The 13,027-nt window shown below is 43.9% G+C and overlaps 1 protein-coding gene across 1 annotated transcript in view; it reads right to left on the reverse strand.

Annotated features, from left to right (window-relative positions):
- Nucleotides 1–505: 505 nt before the first annotated feature.
- Nucleotides 506–13,027, reverse strand: part of SPDYA (speedy/RINGO cell cycle regulator family member A) — a gene marked incomplete at its 5' end in the record, with an annotated part of 62,177 nt that continues 49,655 nt past the window's right edge. Inside the window, 2 exons of the mRNA XM_082249314.1 lie at nucleotides 506–609; nucleotides 7,947–8,229. Coding sequence (XP_082105440.1) covers nucleotides 533–609; nucleotides 7,947–8,229 — 360 coding nt within the window. The 3' untranslated portion in view covers nucleotides 506–532. The remainder of the gene's footprint in view (nucleotides 610–7,946; nucleotides 8,230–13,027) is intronic.

The following is a 13,027-nucleotide window of genomic DNA, read 5'->3' on the forward strand; positions in this document are numbered from 1 at the left end:
TGAGGGGGATAGGGGCATGGGGGGGGAGGGAATGGGTAAGTATGGGGTGATGATGGGAGAGGGGAGTGATTTTGGGGGTGTGGCAAGGGAATGGGTAAGTATGGGGTGATGAAGGGAGAGGGGGGGATTGAGTTGGATGGGGGGGCAATGGAATGGGTGGGTATAGGGGGATGATGGGAGAGGGGGGTAATTAGGTAGGTTAGGGCATGGAGGAGCAAGGGAATGGGTAAGTATGAGGGGAGAGGGGAGTGATTAAGTGGGGTAGGGACATGGGGGGGTGATGGGAGAGAAAACGAGGGGCAGAAGGAAAGGGAAGAGGTAACTCTCCTCCATCCAGGTTCTCTCACCCCCCACGCACCATATGCCTTTACATGGGTTGTAATTCAGGATTGCTTCATACTCTGAGGGGGGGGGGGGGTGTTGGTGACAATAAAACCATTCCAATTTCCAATAATACTTTTCTATTCAAACTTTTACTACATCTACTATAAATATTCTGTAACCGTCATTATTTCACACGCTGCGGCCAAATCTACTCGCTGTGTGAGAACCACTCCATGGACTTGTCTTGGGATCCGGAGCGTCTTCCTGTCACATTTTCCTGGTTAACTGAAAAGAGCACAAATAGAACATCAATTTCACTGGAATGTTGTAGAAAATATAACTAAATCCTAATCCAAATGTTCCCTATGCTTTCAGTGACTGCACCTAGCTGGTGTTTGGTTTTTTTCAATTCTTTAAAGTATTTGTAAACCTCAGATATGAAATCTGAACAAAGCATTTCCCTCTATAGCAGTGATGGGGAACTTTGGCACCCCAGATTTTTTTGGAACTACATTTCCCATGATGCTCCTGCACTGTAGATGAGCATCATGTGAAATGTAGTTCCACAACACCAGGGGTGCCAAGGTTCACCATCACTGCTCTATAGTGTGTACTTGTCTCAGTCCAGAGCACTAAGTGTCATTTCTCTCTGCTGCCTCCGTCCTCTGCTATCTGCATGAGTCACTTCTGATAAGTTTTCCTGACATCAAGAGATAAATAGTGACAGGGGAGGAGCTCCAGCACACAGCCTGATATTGACAACCTCAGCTCTGTTCCTGTGTGAAGAGGGGTGTTTCCCTTCTCTCCAATCAGCTCTCAGAGCTCTCCTCACTGAGCTCTGCAGAGTGTAATTTTAGCTCTCTGCCCCCTTTTTTGAGGAGCAGTCGGAACTTCAGTCAATTTTTTATTTCTGTCTTCTTCCCTATTAGGAAGATTTCCCTACTTCCTGTGCCAATGGCAACAGAGCAAACAGGTTAATCAGAGGCATAACTAGAACCTTCAGGACCCGGTGCAGGAAACCATGAAGGGTCCCTCTTACCCTCGGCCGGGCCCCTTGTTTAGGGCTCACTGATCCTGGAGCCTTTTACTTCCGCAGCAGGACCATTTCACATGTTTTGCACCCCACAGTGGTGGAACGCCAGGGCCCAGTTGCACTTTCGTTCTTTGGGACCCTGATAGTTCTGCCACTGGTGTAGTTTCTTTATTTATTTATTTTTTACCATTTTATGTAGGGATGCACCGAAATGAAATTTTTGGCCGAAGCCGAATAATAATGAAATGCTTGGCCGAAGGCCGAATACCGAACGCGGTGTTTCGCATTTTTTCCTTTTATTTTGCCAATTTTTTCACCATTACAATAATTAAATGGTAAAAATTTGCTTTTTACTATTTTGTGTTGCTTTTCAGATAAATAAATCCTCTCTCTCTCTCTTGTCCTCTCATGTCTCTCTCTCTTGTCCTCTCATGTCTCTCTCTCTCTTGTCCTCTCACTCTCTTGTCCTCTCACTCTCTCTCTTGTCCTCTCATGTCTCTCTCTCTTGTCCTCTCTCTCTCTCTTGTCCTCTCTCTCTCTCTCTTGTCCTCTCACTCTCTCTCTTGTCCTCTCGTGTCTCTCTCTCTTGTCCTCTCGTGTCTCTCTCTCTCTTGTCCTCTCGTGTCTCTCTCTCTCTCTTGTCCTCTCGTGTCTCTCTCTCTTGTCCTCTCGTGTCTCTCTCTCTTGTCCTCTCATGTCTCTCTCTCTCTTGTCCTCTCATGTCTTTCTCTTGTCCTCTCATGTCTCTCTCTTGTCCTCTCACTCTCTCTCTCTTGTCCTCTCATGTCTCTCTCTCTCTTGTCCTCTCATGTCTCTCTCTCTCTTGTCCTCTCTCTCTTGTCCTCTCATATCTCTCTCTCTCTTGTCCTCTCATGTCTCTCTTTCTCTCTTGTCCTCTCTCTCTCTCTCTCTTGTCCTCTCATGTCTCTCTCTCTTGTCCTCTCATGTCTCTCTCTCTCTCTCTCTTGTCCTCTCACTCTCTCTCTTGTCCTCTCACTCTCTCTCTTGTCCTCTCGTGTCTCTCTCTCTTGTCCTCACGTGTCTCTGTCCTCTCATGTCTCTCCTTACCTCCCTCCCTCCCATCTGCATAGTCGATGTTTGCTGTATGGCTCCTGTGCCCTGTCACAGGCGGAGGCGGAGTACATTTGGTATCACTCCGCCTGTGACAGAAGCCGGCGCTAAGCGGCTATACAGGAAGCATCCGCTCTGCTTCCTGTAGTGCCTCCGGCTATGTTTACAGTGATGCTCGGGGATGGCGGGTCGCCGGTCGGGGACCCGCAATCTGGGCTTACCGACCCACCATCCGCGTCATTAAAAATGTCATTGTTCGGCACAAATTTATTCGGCCTTTTTACTTATTCGGCCGAACACAGAAAGTGCTTTTTTTGCTATTTTCGGCCGAATAATGTTCGGTTGCCGAACATTCGGTGCATCCCTAATTTTATGTTATTCTATTTTATTTTTTACAGGTTTACAGCTCAGACAAGCTTTATATTTCAGCACTTTCAACATTTAATTATTATTATTATTTTTTTTTTTCAAAACATTAACGGGCTACAGCACCCCTAAGAGGTTAGGCAGAGTGCACTTGAGACCCCCAGCAGAGAGAGATAGAGAGACCCCCCCCCCCCCCCCAGACTCACCACCCTACACCAAAGATGCACCAGGAGGCCCAGAACATCTGCACAGCATGTGTCTGCAGCAATCTCGATCCAGAAAGAAAGATCTGATGATCAGCACCAGGGTGTGGGGGGGGCTCCACCCAGAAAAAACGCCTTCAGGAACTCCCATTCAGTGATTCCTATCAGAAAACCACCGCAAAATGGCCCGGTGTACCAAGATGGACACGATTCATGCAGAACACAAGGGCTACAAGAAAATAGTGGCCCACGTGGCCTGCTGAGCTATTGAGGACCCTCGTGGGCCCCCCCAGCCTCCTGAACGGGATTGATTGGAAGGTGGGCCCCGGAGTGACAGGTAGAAACCCCCCCCACTCGGAATGATGGGTCGTCCGTCACAGGCGGCGCACCTGCGGCCTGAAGCTCAGACCCAGCCCCTGGGAGTAGCTACAAACGTCTAAATTGCCCCAGTAGTAAGCGGGGGGGCAGGTAGGTGGGGGGGTGTGTGACAGGACAGAGGGGAACCCGGGATTGTGAGGGTCCGACTGTCCTAGGGAGAGGCCCGCGTCCACCCCAGGGCAAGAAAGGGGAACATGTACTCGCCATACCAGGAACAGGCGGGTTTAACACTGTTTTTAAAAAAAATAAAATCTGATCATTTTTATTGCTGTCACAGGGAATGTAAACATCCCATGTGACAGTAATAGGCAGTGACAGGAACTCTTTATGGAGGGATCGGGGGTCTAAAAGACACCAAACCCCTCCACTGCACTGGTGTATTCAAAACGCCAAAACCATGGAGGGACGCACAGACCTCTACAGGCTAGACAATGGAACTCTGACTGCAATTAGGTATCGGGATGAAACCCTTGGACCCATTCTCAGACTCTATGCTGGTGCAGTGGGTGCTGGGTTCCTCCTGGTGCACGGCAATGCCCGGCCTCATGTGGTGAGAGTATGCAGCCAGTTCCTGGAGGATGAAGGAATTGATACCATTGAATGGCCCCCACACTCGCCTGACCTAAATCCAACAGAACACCTCTGGGACATTATATTTCAGTCCATCCGCCGCCGCCAGGTTGCACCTCAGTTTGTTCAGGAGCTCAGTGATGCCCTGGTCCAGATCTTGGAGGAAATACCCCAGGACACCATCCCTCGTCTCAATAGGAGCATGCCCTGACATTGTCAGGCATGCATACAAGCTTGTGGGGGCCACACAAACTACTGAGGACCATTCTGAGGTCCTGCAATGACATTTCAGCAAAATGGATTTGCATGCTGCATAATTTTTTCACTTTGATTTTCAGGGTGTCTTTGAATTCAGCCCTCTGTAGTAGAGATCGACCGATTATCGGCAACACCGATATATCGGGGGCCGATCTGCACTTTCCCAGATATATCGAAATCGGCTTTTGATTTACCGATTTTGCCGATATTTCAGGGAAAGTGCTGTACCGGAGTGATCCCTGCAGCTAGAGGCATCATCCCGGTACCGGCGTCCATAGCCGACGGTCAGCTGTCTTGTAACGACAAACGATGCGGCTGAGAAGCCGCTCGGCTGTCATTACAAGGAGCGGGAGGGGACGTCCCCCCCCCCTCCCGCCGCCTTCCGCGGCTCGCCCGGGTCTCCCATCCCACCGGGAATCCTACTTTCACCGCCGCCGTCTGACCCGGGACTCTATTTCTTTGAATTTGGTGCCGCCGCATACCTGGAAGTGATGTCATGTCATGACATGACATCACTTCCGAGTACTGGCGGCGCCGAATTAAAAAAACTTACAGCCTTCAAAACAGCCAAACTTGGCGTTTTGAATGCTTTTAAGTGCAGAGGAGGGGTTTGGGGTCTTTTAGACCCTCAGATCCCTCCACCACAGTACCTGTAGACATAAAAAAAAAAATATCGGCAGATATCGGCCGATACCGATATCCGATGACCAAAAAATCGGTATCGGCGGTAAAAAAACTATATCGGTCGATCACTACTCTGTAGGGTGATAGATTTTTCATTTCCATCAACAGATGTGGCATCCTTTCCTTCCTAACACATCACGTCACCCGCCTTACATACTCTCTGGTGCGGTTACCTCTGCTTGAACATGCTGGTTGAGGTGTCACAGTCCTCCCGACCCCGGCGGGTCTCACATGTGCTTTGATGTCCCTTTTTTGTATGCACCGAACAAAATTATAAACACAACACTTTTGTTTTTGCCCCCATTTTTCATGAGCTGAACTCAAAGATCTCAGACTTTTTCTATGTACACAAAAGGCCGATTTCTCTCCAATATTCTTCACAAATCTGTGTAAATCTGTGTTAGTGATCACTTCTCCTTTGCCGAGATAATCCGTCCACCTCACAGGTGTGGCGTATCAAGATGCTGATTGGACAGCATGATTATTGCACAGGTGGGTACTTAGGCTGCCCACAATAAAAGGCCACTCTAAAATGTGCAGTTTTATCACACAGCACAATGCCACAGATGTGGCAAGTATTGAGGGAGCGTGCAATTGGCATGCTGACTGTTTTTACTAGTACTGGCGGCAAACAGCAATACAGTGAACAGAGCTAAAAAAAATTCACTGTCACTGTACTAATGACATTGGCAGGGAAGGGGTTAACACCAGGGGCGATCAAAGGGTTAATATAGATTCGATAGAATGTCCTGCCTAAAGCACTGAGCTCTGTTTATTTATGGGACAACACAGAGATAACAGCAGGAAGTGATGGCTATACAACATCGGCCAATCAGTTCCAAATGTACAGTCACATGACATAAGTTACTCACATAGAATCAGCCAATGGCACACCTGTATACATTCAAATATACAATAGAGAGGGGGAGTACACGATCGTGAATGAGCAGAACAGTGTGCACAGCTTCCCGCACACCGCAGTTAACAATAAAACCCACGTGTAGCAGAATTCGCGCCTAACACTACACAATGAAACCAGCGTGTAGAACCGCGAGCGCTGCTCTGATCAAACTCATGCATGTATTCCCCCCCCCCCCACTACTACTGGTGTGAATCCCACTCAGCAAGGCTCAGATAACAATGCCTAATAGGATTATACTACTGTTCCCATAGCGGTGAGGCTATCTGCAGAGAAAGAGCCATGCTGTTTCCACTATGGTGATCAGGCACAGTAGAAATTCATAAGCGTGTATCCCTTCATAAAGGCAGTTGGATATCAAAACTATATTGACTTCACAGAGCAAACATATCCCCACAGAGCGAACAAATCTGCACATTATACAGGGGCCCCCACTGGCGGTCAAATCCTTGCTGCTTGAACTCCGCACCGCAATACACATAGATCTCTACTGGCAAACAGACCCGCGCACAGCGCATGGAGTGTTCCCAGGCAGAGATGTCTATGTAGAGCAGGGATCCTCAAACTATGGCCCTCCAGCTGTTGCTGAACTACATGCCCCATGAGGCATTGTAAAATTCTGACATTCACAGACATGACTAGGCATGATGGGAATTGTAGTTCCTAAACAACTGGAGTGTCGTAGTTTGAAGACTTCTGATGTAGAGTGAACGCGTCTACACACCTAGGGGAAAGTTTTCACTGCCAGTAGACTTTCCTCAATGCCGGTTCCTTCGTACACGCTCTAATGAGCGTACTGCAAGCAAAACGACAACAGGAGCCATAATAACAAGCTAAATAAAACACATCCTGAAAAATGTCCACATTAATCCTAATAACATTTCCACAACACCTTCTGCTGTGTCCAATCACAGTGGGAGCGGGTCGCTGGTGGCGCACCCCAGACCCAGTGCACAAAATGACGTACAGGTATGTAGTCCCACGCGGGTGGCCGCCCTGTCGCAGTATATCCAGAACTGGTTAACCGCTTGCTGACCAGCCGCTGTAGTTTTACAGTGGCAGGTCGGCTCTGTCCCACAAAACGACGTACCTGTGCGTCACTTCGCGGGACCGCTCGCGGGGGCACGCCCATTCGCCACAGGGGAAGCTAATACGGGTCCAGTGGGCGCAATTGCCACATTTGCTCTCTGTGGCATGGCAGGCCGCTGTTCTGTCAGTTATGAACACAGGGATCCTCCTATTTAGGAACACAGATCTCTGTATTCATGCAGCAAGCCCATCCCCCACACAGTTAGAAAGCACCCCCTAGGGACACATTTAACCCTTTGATCGCCCCTGGTGTTAACCCCTTCCCTGCCAGTGTCATTATTACAGTAACATTTTTAGCACTGATTACTGTAGTAATGTCACTGGTCCCCCCAAAAGTGTCAAAAATGTCAGTTAGGGATCCGATCTGTCCACCTCAATGTCGCAGTCCCGCTAAAAATCGCAGATCACCACCATTACTAATAGAAAAAAAAAAAATTCCATAAATCTTTCCCCTAGTTTGTAGACGCAATAACTTTTGCGAAAACCAATCAAAATACGCTTATTGCAATTTTCTTCCCCTAAAATATGTAGCAGAAAACAAATTGGCCTAAAAGGATAAAAAAAAATATTGGGAATGTTATATAGCAGAAAGTAAAAATATATATATATTTTTTTTCAGAATTGTCGCTTTTATTTGTTTATAGCGTAAAAAATAAAAATCGCAGAGGTGATGAAATACCACCACAAGAAATCTCTATTTGTGGGGAAAAAAGGACATCAATTTTATTTGGGTACAGTGTTGTATGACAATTGTCAGTTAAAGGAACGCAGTGCCGAATCGCAAAAAATGGCCTGGTCATTAAGGGGGAAATCCTTTCAGTCCAGAAGTGTTTAAAGTAGCGCAGTGCTGAATAGCAAAAAAAAAAACAGTCTGGTCATGAAGAGGGTAAAACTTTCTGGAGATTAAAAGTAAATGTGTTCCACATTTAAATACCTCTCCATCCTCTGGGCTCAGGAAAACACGGAGCGCTTTGAATAAACAGAAGATTATTAAAAAATTACAATAAACTGCTTCACCGCCGAGTGAAATATGTCACAGAGAGGGGCAAACCTTGGAAGTATTGGCAGGACGGTTGTGGGTCGGCCATTGGTTTTGGAGAGCCCTGCGGTACTTTTTTTTTCATGGGTGTAGTGTCAGGTGAGGATGATGAGGAGCCGGATAATCCCGGGGCCACGAGGCGTCCTTTTTTCCCGCACACGAAGCAGTCTGGAGGTGTGGCTGAAGGACCGCGGGGAAAACGAGATTCATCCGGATTATAATTTCTCACTGCACCGCTATGCTGTTCAGAGCGTTCTCGCTGCCAGATGTAGTGCGTCGGGGCGATCGCCATCACCTGCAGAGGAAGTGAGAGAGGGGAGTGCTTATTTTTTTACACATTCAGAAAGTAAACCGGCCGGTTTTATATTATTGATTATAAGAGGAAATGTTGGTGCTCTCTGCAGCTTATAGTAAAACTAGATACGTGCAGAACGAAAACATTCGTTCCATATTGCTATATATAAATTATTTTGTTTAGTCCAATTTGATTAATTCGTTTTCTGAATTCATTTCATTTATTCATTTTCAAATTTGATTCGAATTTTCCGAATTGAATTCAATTCAACTGAATTTGGAAAATTCGACTCGGCATTCAAATTTATTCTATTTGAAATTCGGAAGACGGACAGTTCTATGCTTTATATTTTATTCTATTTTAATGTTTTTTCTGTTCTATTCAAAATTTATTATATTCAAAATTCAAAAGATTATTATTATATTCTTTCCATTCATTGTTTTTTTCTGTTCTATTCAAATTGATTCTATTTCAAATTCTAAAGATTGTTATATTCTTTCCATTTTATTCTATTCTATTGTTTTTTTTTTTTATTTTCTCTTATTTTCTATTCTATTCTAATTTATTCAATTCGAAATTTGAATTTTTGGAGATGGTTATATTCTATTTTATTCAATTTTTTTCTATTCTTTTATTTTCTATTCTATTCAAATAAATTCTATTTGAAACTTGAATTTGCAAAGATGGTTATCTTCTTTCTATTTTACTCTATTTTATTGTTTTTTTCTATTTTTTTTTTCAAATTTATTATATTCGATATTCGAAAGATTGTTATATTCTTTCTATTTTATTGCTTTTTCTGTTCTATTCAAATTGATTCTATTTAAAATTCTAAAGATTGTTATATTCTTTCCATTTTATTCTATTCTATTTTTTTATTCTATTCTTTTCTCTTATTTTCTATTCTATTCTAATTTATTCAATTCGAAATTTGAATTTCTGGAGATGGTTATATTCTATTTTTTTCTAATCTATTCTTTTATTTTCTATTCTTTTCAAATACATTCTATTTAAAATTTGAATTTGGGAAGATGGTTATCTTCTTTCTATTTTATTCTATTTTATTGTTTTTTTCTATTCTTTTCAAATTTATTATATTCGAAATTTGAAAAATTGTTATATTCTTTCTAATTTTTTGTTTTTTCTATTCTATTCAAATTGATTCTGTTTAAAATTCTAAAGATTGTTATATTCTTTCCATTTAATTCTATTCTATTGTTTTTTTTTTTATTATTCTATTCTTTTCTTTTATTTTCTATTCTATTCTAATTTATTCAATTTCAAATTTGAATTTCTGGAGATGGTTATATTCTTTCTATTTATAACTATTCTTTTATTTTCTATTCTAATTGAATTTATTTTAATTAAAATTCGAATTTGGGAAGATGGTAATCTTCTTTCTATTTTATTCAATTCTATTTCATTGTTTTTTTATTCTAGTCCTTTAATTTCTATTCTATTTTATTTTCTATTCCATTCCCTTATTTTCTATTCTATTTTATTACTTTCTTTTTTTATTCTATTCAGTTTTACTCTGTTCTTTTATATTCTATTATTTTCTTTTTTTTTCCAAACAAAATGTATTATTTTCTATTCTATTTGATTCTATTCTGTTATTTTCTATTCTATTGTGTTCTATTTAACACTATTCTGTTACATTTTATTCTATTCTTGTTTTAGAATGTAATTAGAATTTCAATTTGGTATTTCAGATTTGTTTAAATTCCTTACTATTGTAATTCGGATACATCCGAAATACGTCTAAGTAGAACTATAGCCTTCATTAAAAAAAAATGCACCACCTAAATACAAGTCAATCTGCAGTTACACTTTTTGAACAGTCCTACAAGTACCTGTTGATCCTGCCAGTGGAGTCGTTCTAATGTATCTTCCTGTGATGGGGAGACAATAATGCTGCACTGCTCCTGAATTCACAGCAGAGTTGTCACCCTCATGTAGGCGGTGTCTGCTTGCACTACAGTGGGGTGGGAGGATTTTGCAGGGGGGCATGGCTATCAGCATTGTTACTAATAATTCCTCAGGCTATTACCCGCCCCCTGTGTCCTGGATTGGCTGCGCTGCCTCTGTTGCCGCAACCCTCCCACTGTGAGCTGCAGTGTCTGGAAGCGGGAGCGTGGGCGACACAGAGGAGGATTTGGCTCAGTCAGGGAAGGTAAAGGATGTTTTATTTACAAAGGCGTCACATTGTAAGTGGATTTATTACTTGTTTAGGCCTCTAACACATGATACTCCTGTTTGAGCATCTACCGTATATACTCGAGTATAAGCTGACCCGAATATAAGTCGAGGCACCTAATTTTACCACAAAAAAGTGGGAAAACGTATTGACTCGAGTATAAGCCTAGGGTGGGAAATGCAGCAGCTACTGGACCCAACTGGACCACCACGAGACCCAAAACAAGGGCTGCGGGCATGGTGCAGGGGCTGCGGACATGGTGCAGAAGATGCAGGGCTGTGGGCATGGTACAGGAGATGGTACAGGCATGGTACAGGAGATGGTACAGGCATGGTACAGGAGATGGTACAGGCATTGTACAGGAGATGGTACAGGCATTGTACAGGAGATGGTATAGGCATGGTACAGGAGATGGTACAGGAAAGGTAAAGAGATGGTACAGGCGTGGCACAGATGGTACAGGAGATGGTACAGGCATGGCACAGATAGTACAGGCATGGTAAAGGCATGGTACAGGAGATGGTACAGGCATGGTAAAGGAGATGGTACAGGCATGGTAAAGGCATGGTACAGGAGATGGTACAGGAGATGGTACAGGCATGGTACAGGAGATGGTACAGGAGATGGTACAGGCATGGCACAGGATATGGTACAGGCATGGCACAGATGGTACAGACATGGTACAGGATATGGTTCAGGCATGGTACAGGAGATGGTTCAGGCATGGCACAGGAGTTGGTACAGGCATGGCACAAGAGATGGTTCAGGCATGGCACAGATGGTACAGGAGATGGTACAGGCATGGTAGAGGAGATGGTACAGGCATGGCACAGGAGATGGTACAGGCATGGCACAGGCATGGTACAGAAGATGGTACAGGAATGGCACAGGAGATGGTACAGGCTTGGCACAGGAGATGGTTCAGGATTGGCACAGGAGATGGTACAGGCATGGCACAGGAGATGGTTCAGGCATGGCACAGATGGTACAGGCATGGTACAGGAGATGGTACAGGCATGGCACAGGAGATGGTTCAGGCATGGCACAGATGGTACAGGCATGGTACAGGAGATGGTACAGGCATGGCACAGGAGATGGTTCAGCCATGGCACAGATGGTACAGGCATGGTACAGGAGATGATTCAAGCATGGCACAAATGGTTCAGGCATGGCACAGATGGTACAGGAATGGCACAGTAGATGGTTCAGGCATGGCACAGATGGTACAGGCATGGTACAGAAGATGGTACAGGAATGGCACAGTAGATGGTACAGGCATGGCACAGGAGATGGTTCAGACATGGTACAGGAGATGGTACAGGAATGGCACAGGAAATGGTACAGGCACGGCACAGGAGATGGTTGCAGCATGGCACAGGAGATGGTTCAGGCATGGCACAGAAGATGGTACAGGCATGGCACAGATGGTACAGGAATGGCACAGGAAATGGTACAGGCACGGCACAGGAGATGGTTGCAGCATGGCACAGGAAATGGTACAGGCATGGCACAGGAGATGGTACAGGCATGGCACGGATGGTACAGCGCGTGCTAAAATATCAATTAAATTTGCAAAATACTGTGCAAACAATATAAAATATATATATAAAAATATATAAAATATTATAAAAATATATATATATATATATATATATGATCCCAATGCTTGATTGATATTGTGCGAATAATTGATTAAATATATAAAATAAATAAATGATGTGACATGTGAATCAATATTGTGACATGAATTGCATATAACAAATAAATATATATATTTAAAAGTTCATCAAATGATAATAAATCAACAAGTGACATTGAAAGTTCCAATTTTTGGCTTTCTTCAGTGCAAAAGGATTTGGAACGTGGAACGCATTATGTGACATACACTGGAGCGCAAGCCGGTATTACCTCCGCTCGCCACTCTGCATGGTTGTACATTCATGTCACGGGGACCCTTAGCCCATTTTGCCTACGATTGCCGGCCTTTTAATTGGAAAACTGCTTTTATGGAAAATAAAACCTTTTAAACTTTATCACACTATCTGGAGCTTTTTTTATCTCTTTTACCCATCTACTGTATGCTGATACGTGGAACAGTGAGGAGGAACCATAACCTGCATATCCAGGAGGCACCACAAGGGGACCTACCGTGGCCCTGAGGGCCTACAAGCGTGATTGGTCTCAATATCATACGATATATGAGACCCATTACATCTGGTAAGTCACCGACCTTTTACATACCACAGGATAAAGGAAACCAGCACCTGCACTTTTAAGAAAAGTTACAATAATTGTGGAAAATATCACTGAGCGCCTTCACTTTATAATCCACTTCTGAAGAAATCCTTTTGCACTGAAGAAAACCAAAAATTGGAACTTTCACTGTCACTTGTTGATTTATTATCATTTGATGAACTTTTAAGCACCTCCCACCCGGCCACTGTACATATACGGCCGGGTGGGAGTCTCGTCCTTCTGATCGGACGTTCCGGAACGTCCTTCAGAAGGAGCGAGATCGCGCCGCCGCGATGTGCCTGTGTCCCTCGGACACAGAGCAACAAGATGCGGCAGGAGGACCCTGTGATTGGCCCTCCTGATCAC

The sequence above is a fragment of the Pelophylax lessonae genome, assembly GCF_965119305.1.
Source record: "Pelophylax lessonae genome assembly, chromosome: 3".
Classification (NCBI taxonomy): Eukaryota; Metazoa; Chordata; class Amphibia; order Anura; family Ranidae; genus Pelophylax; species Pelophylax lessonae.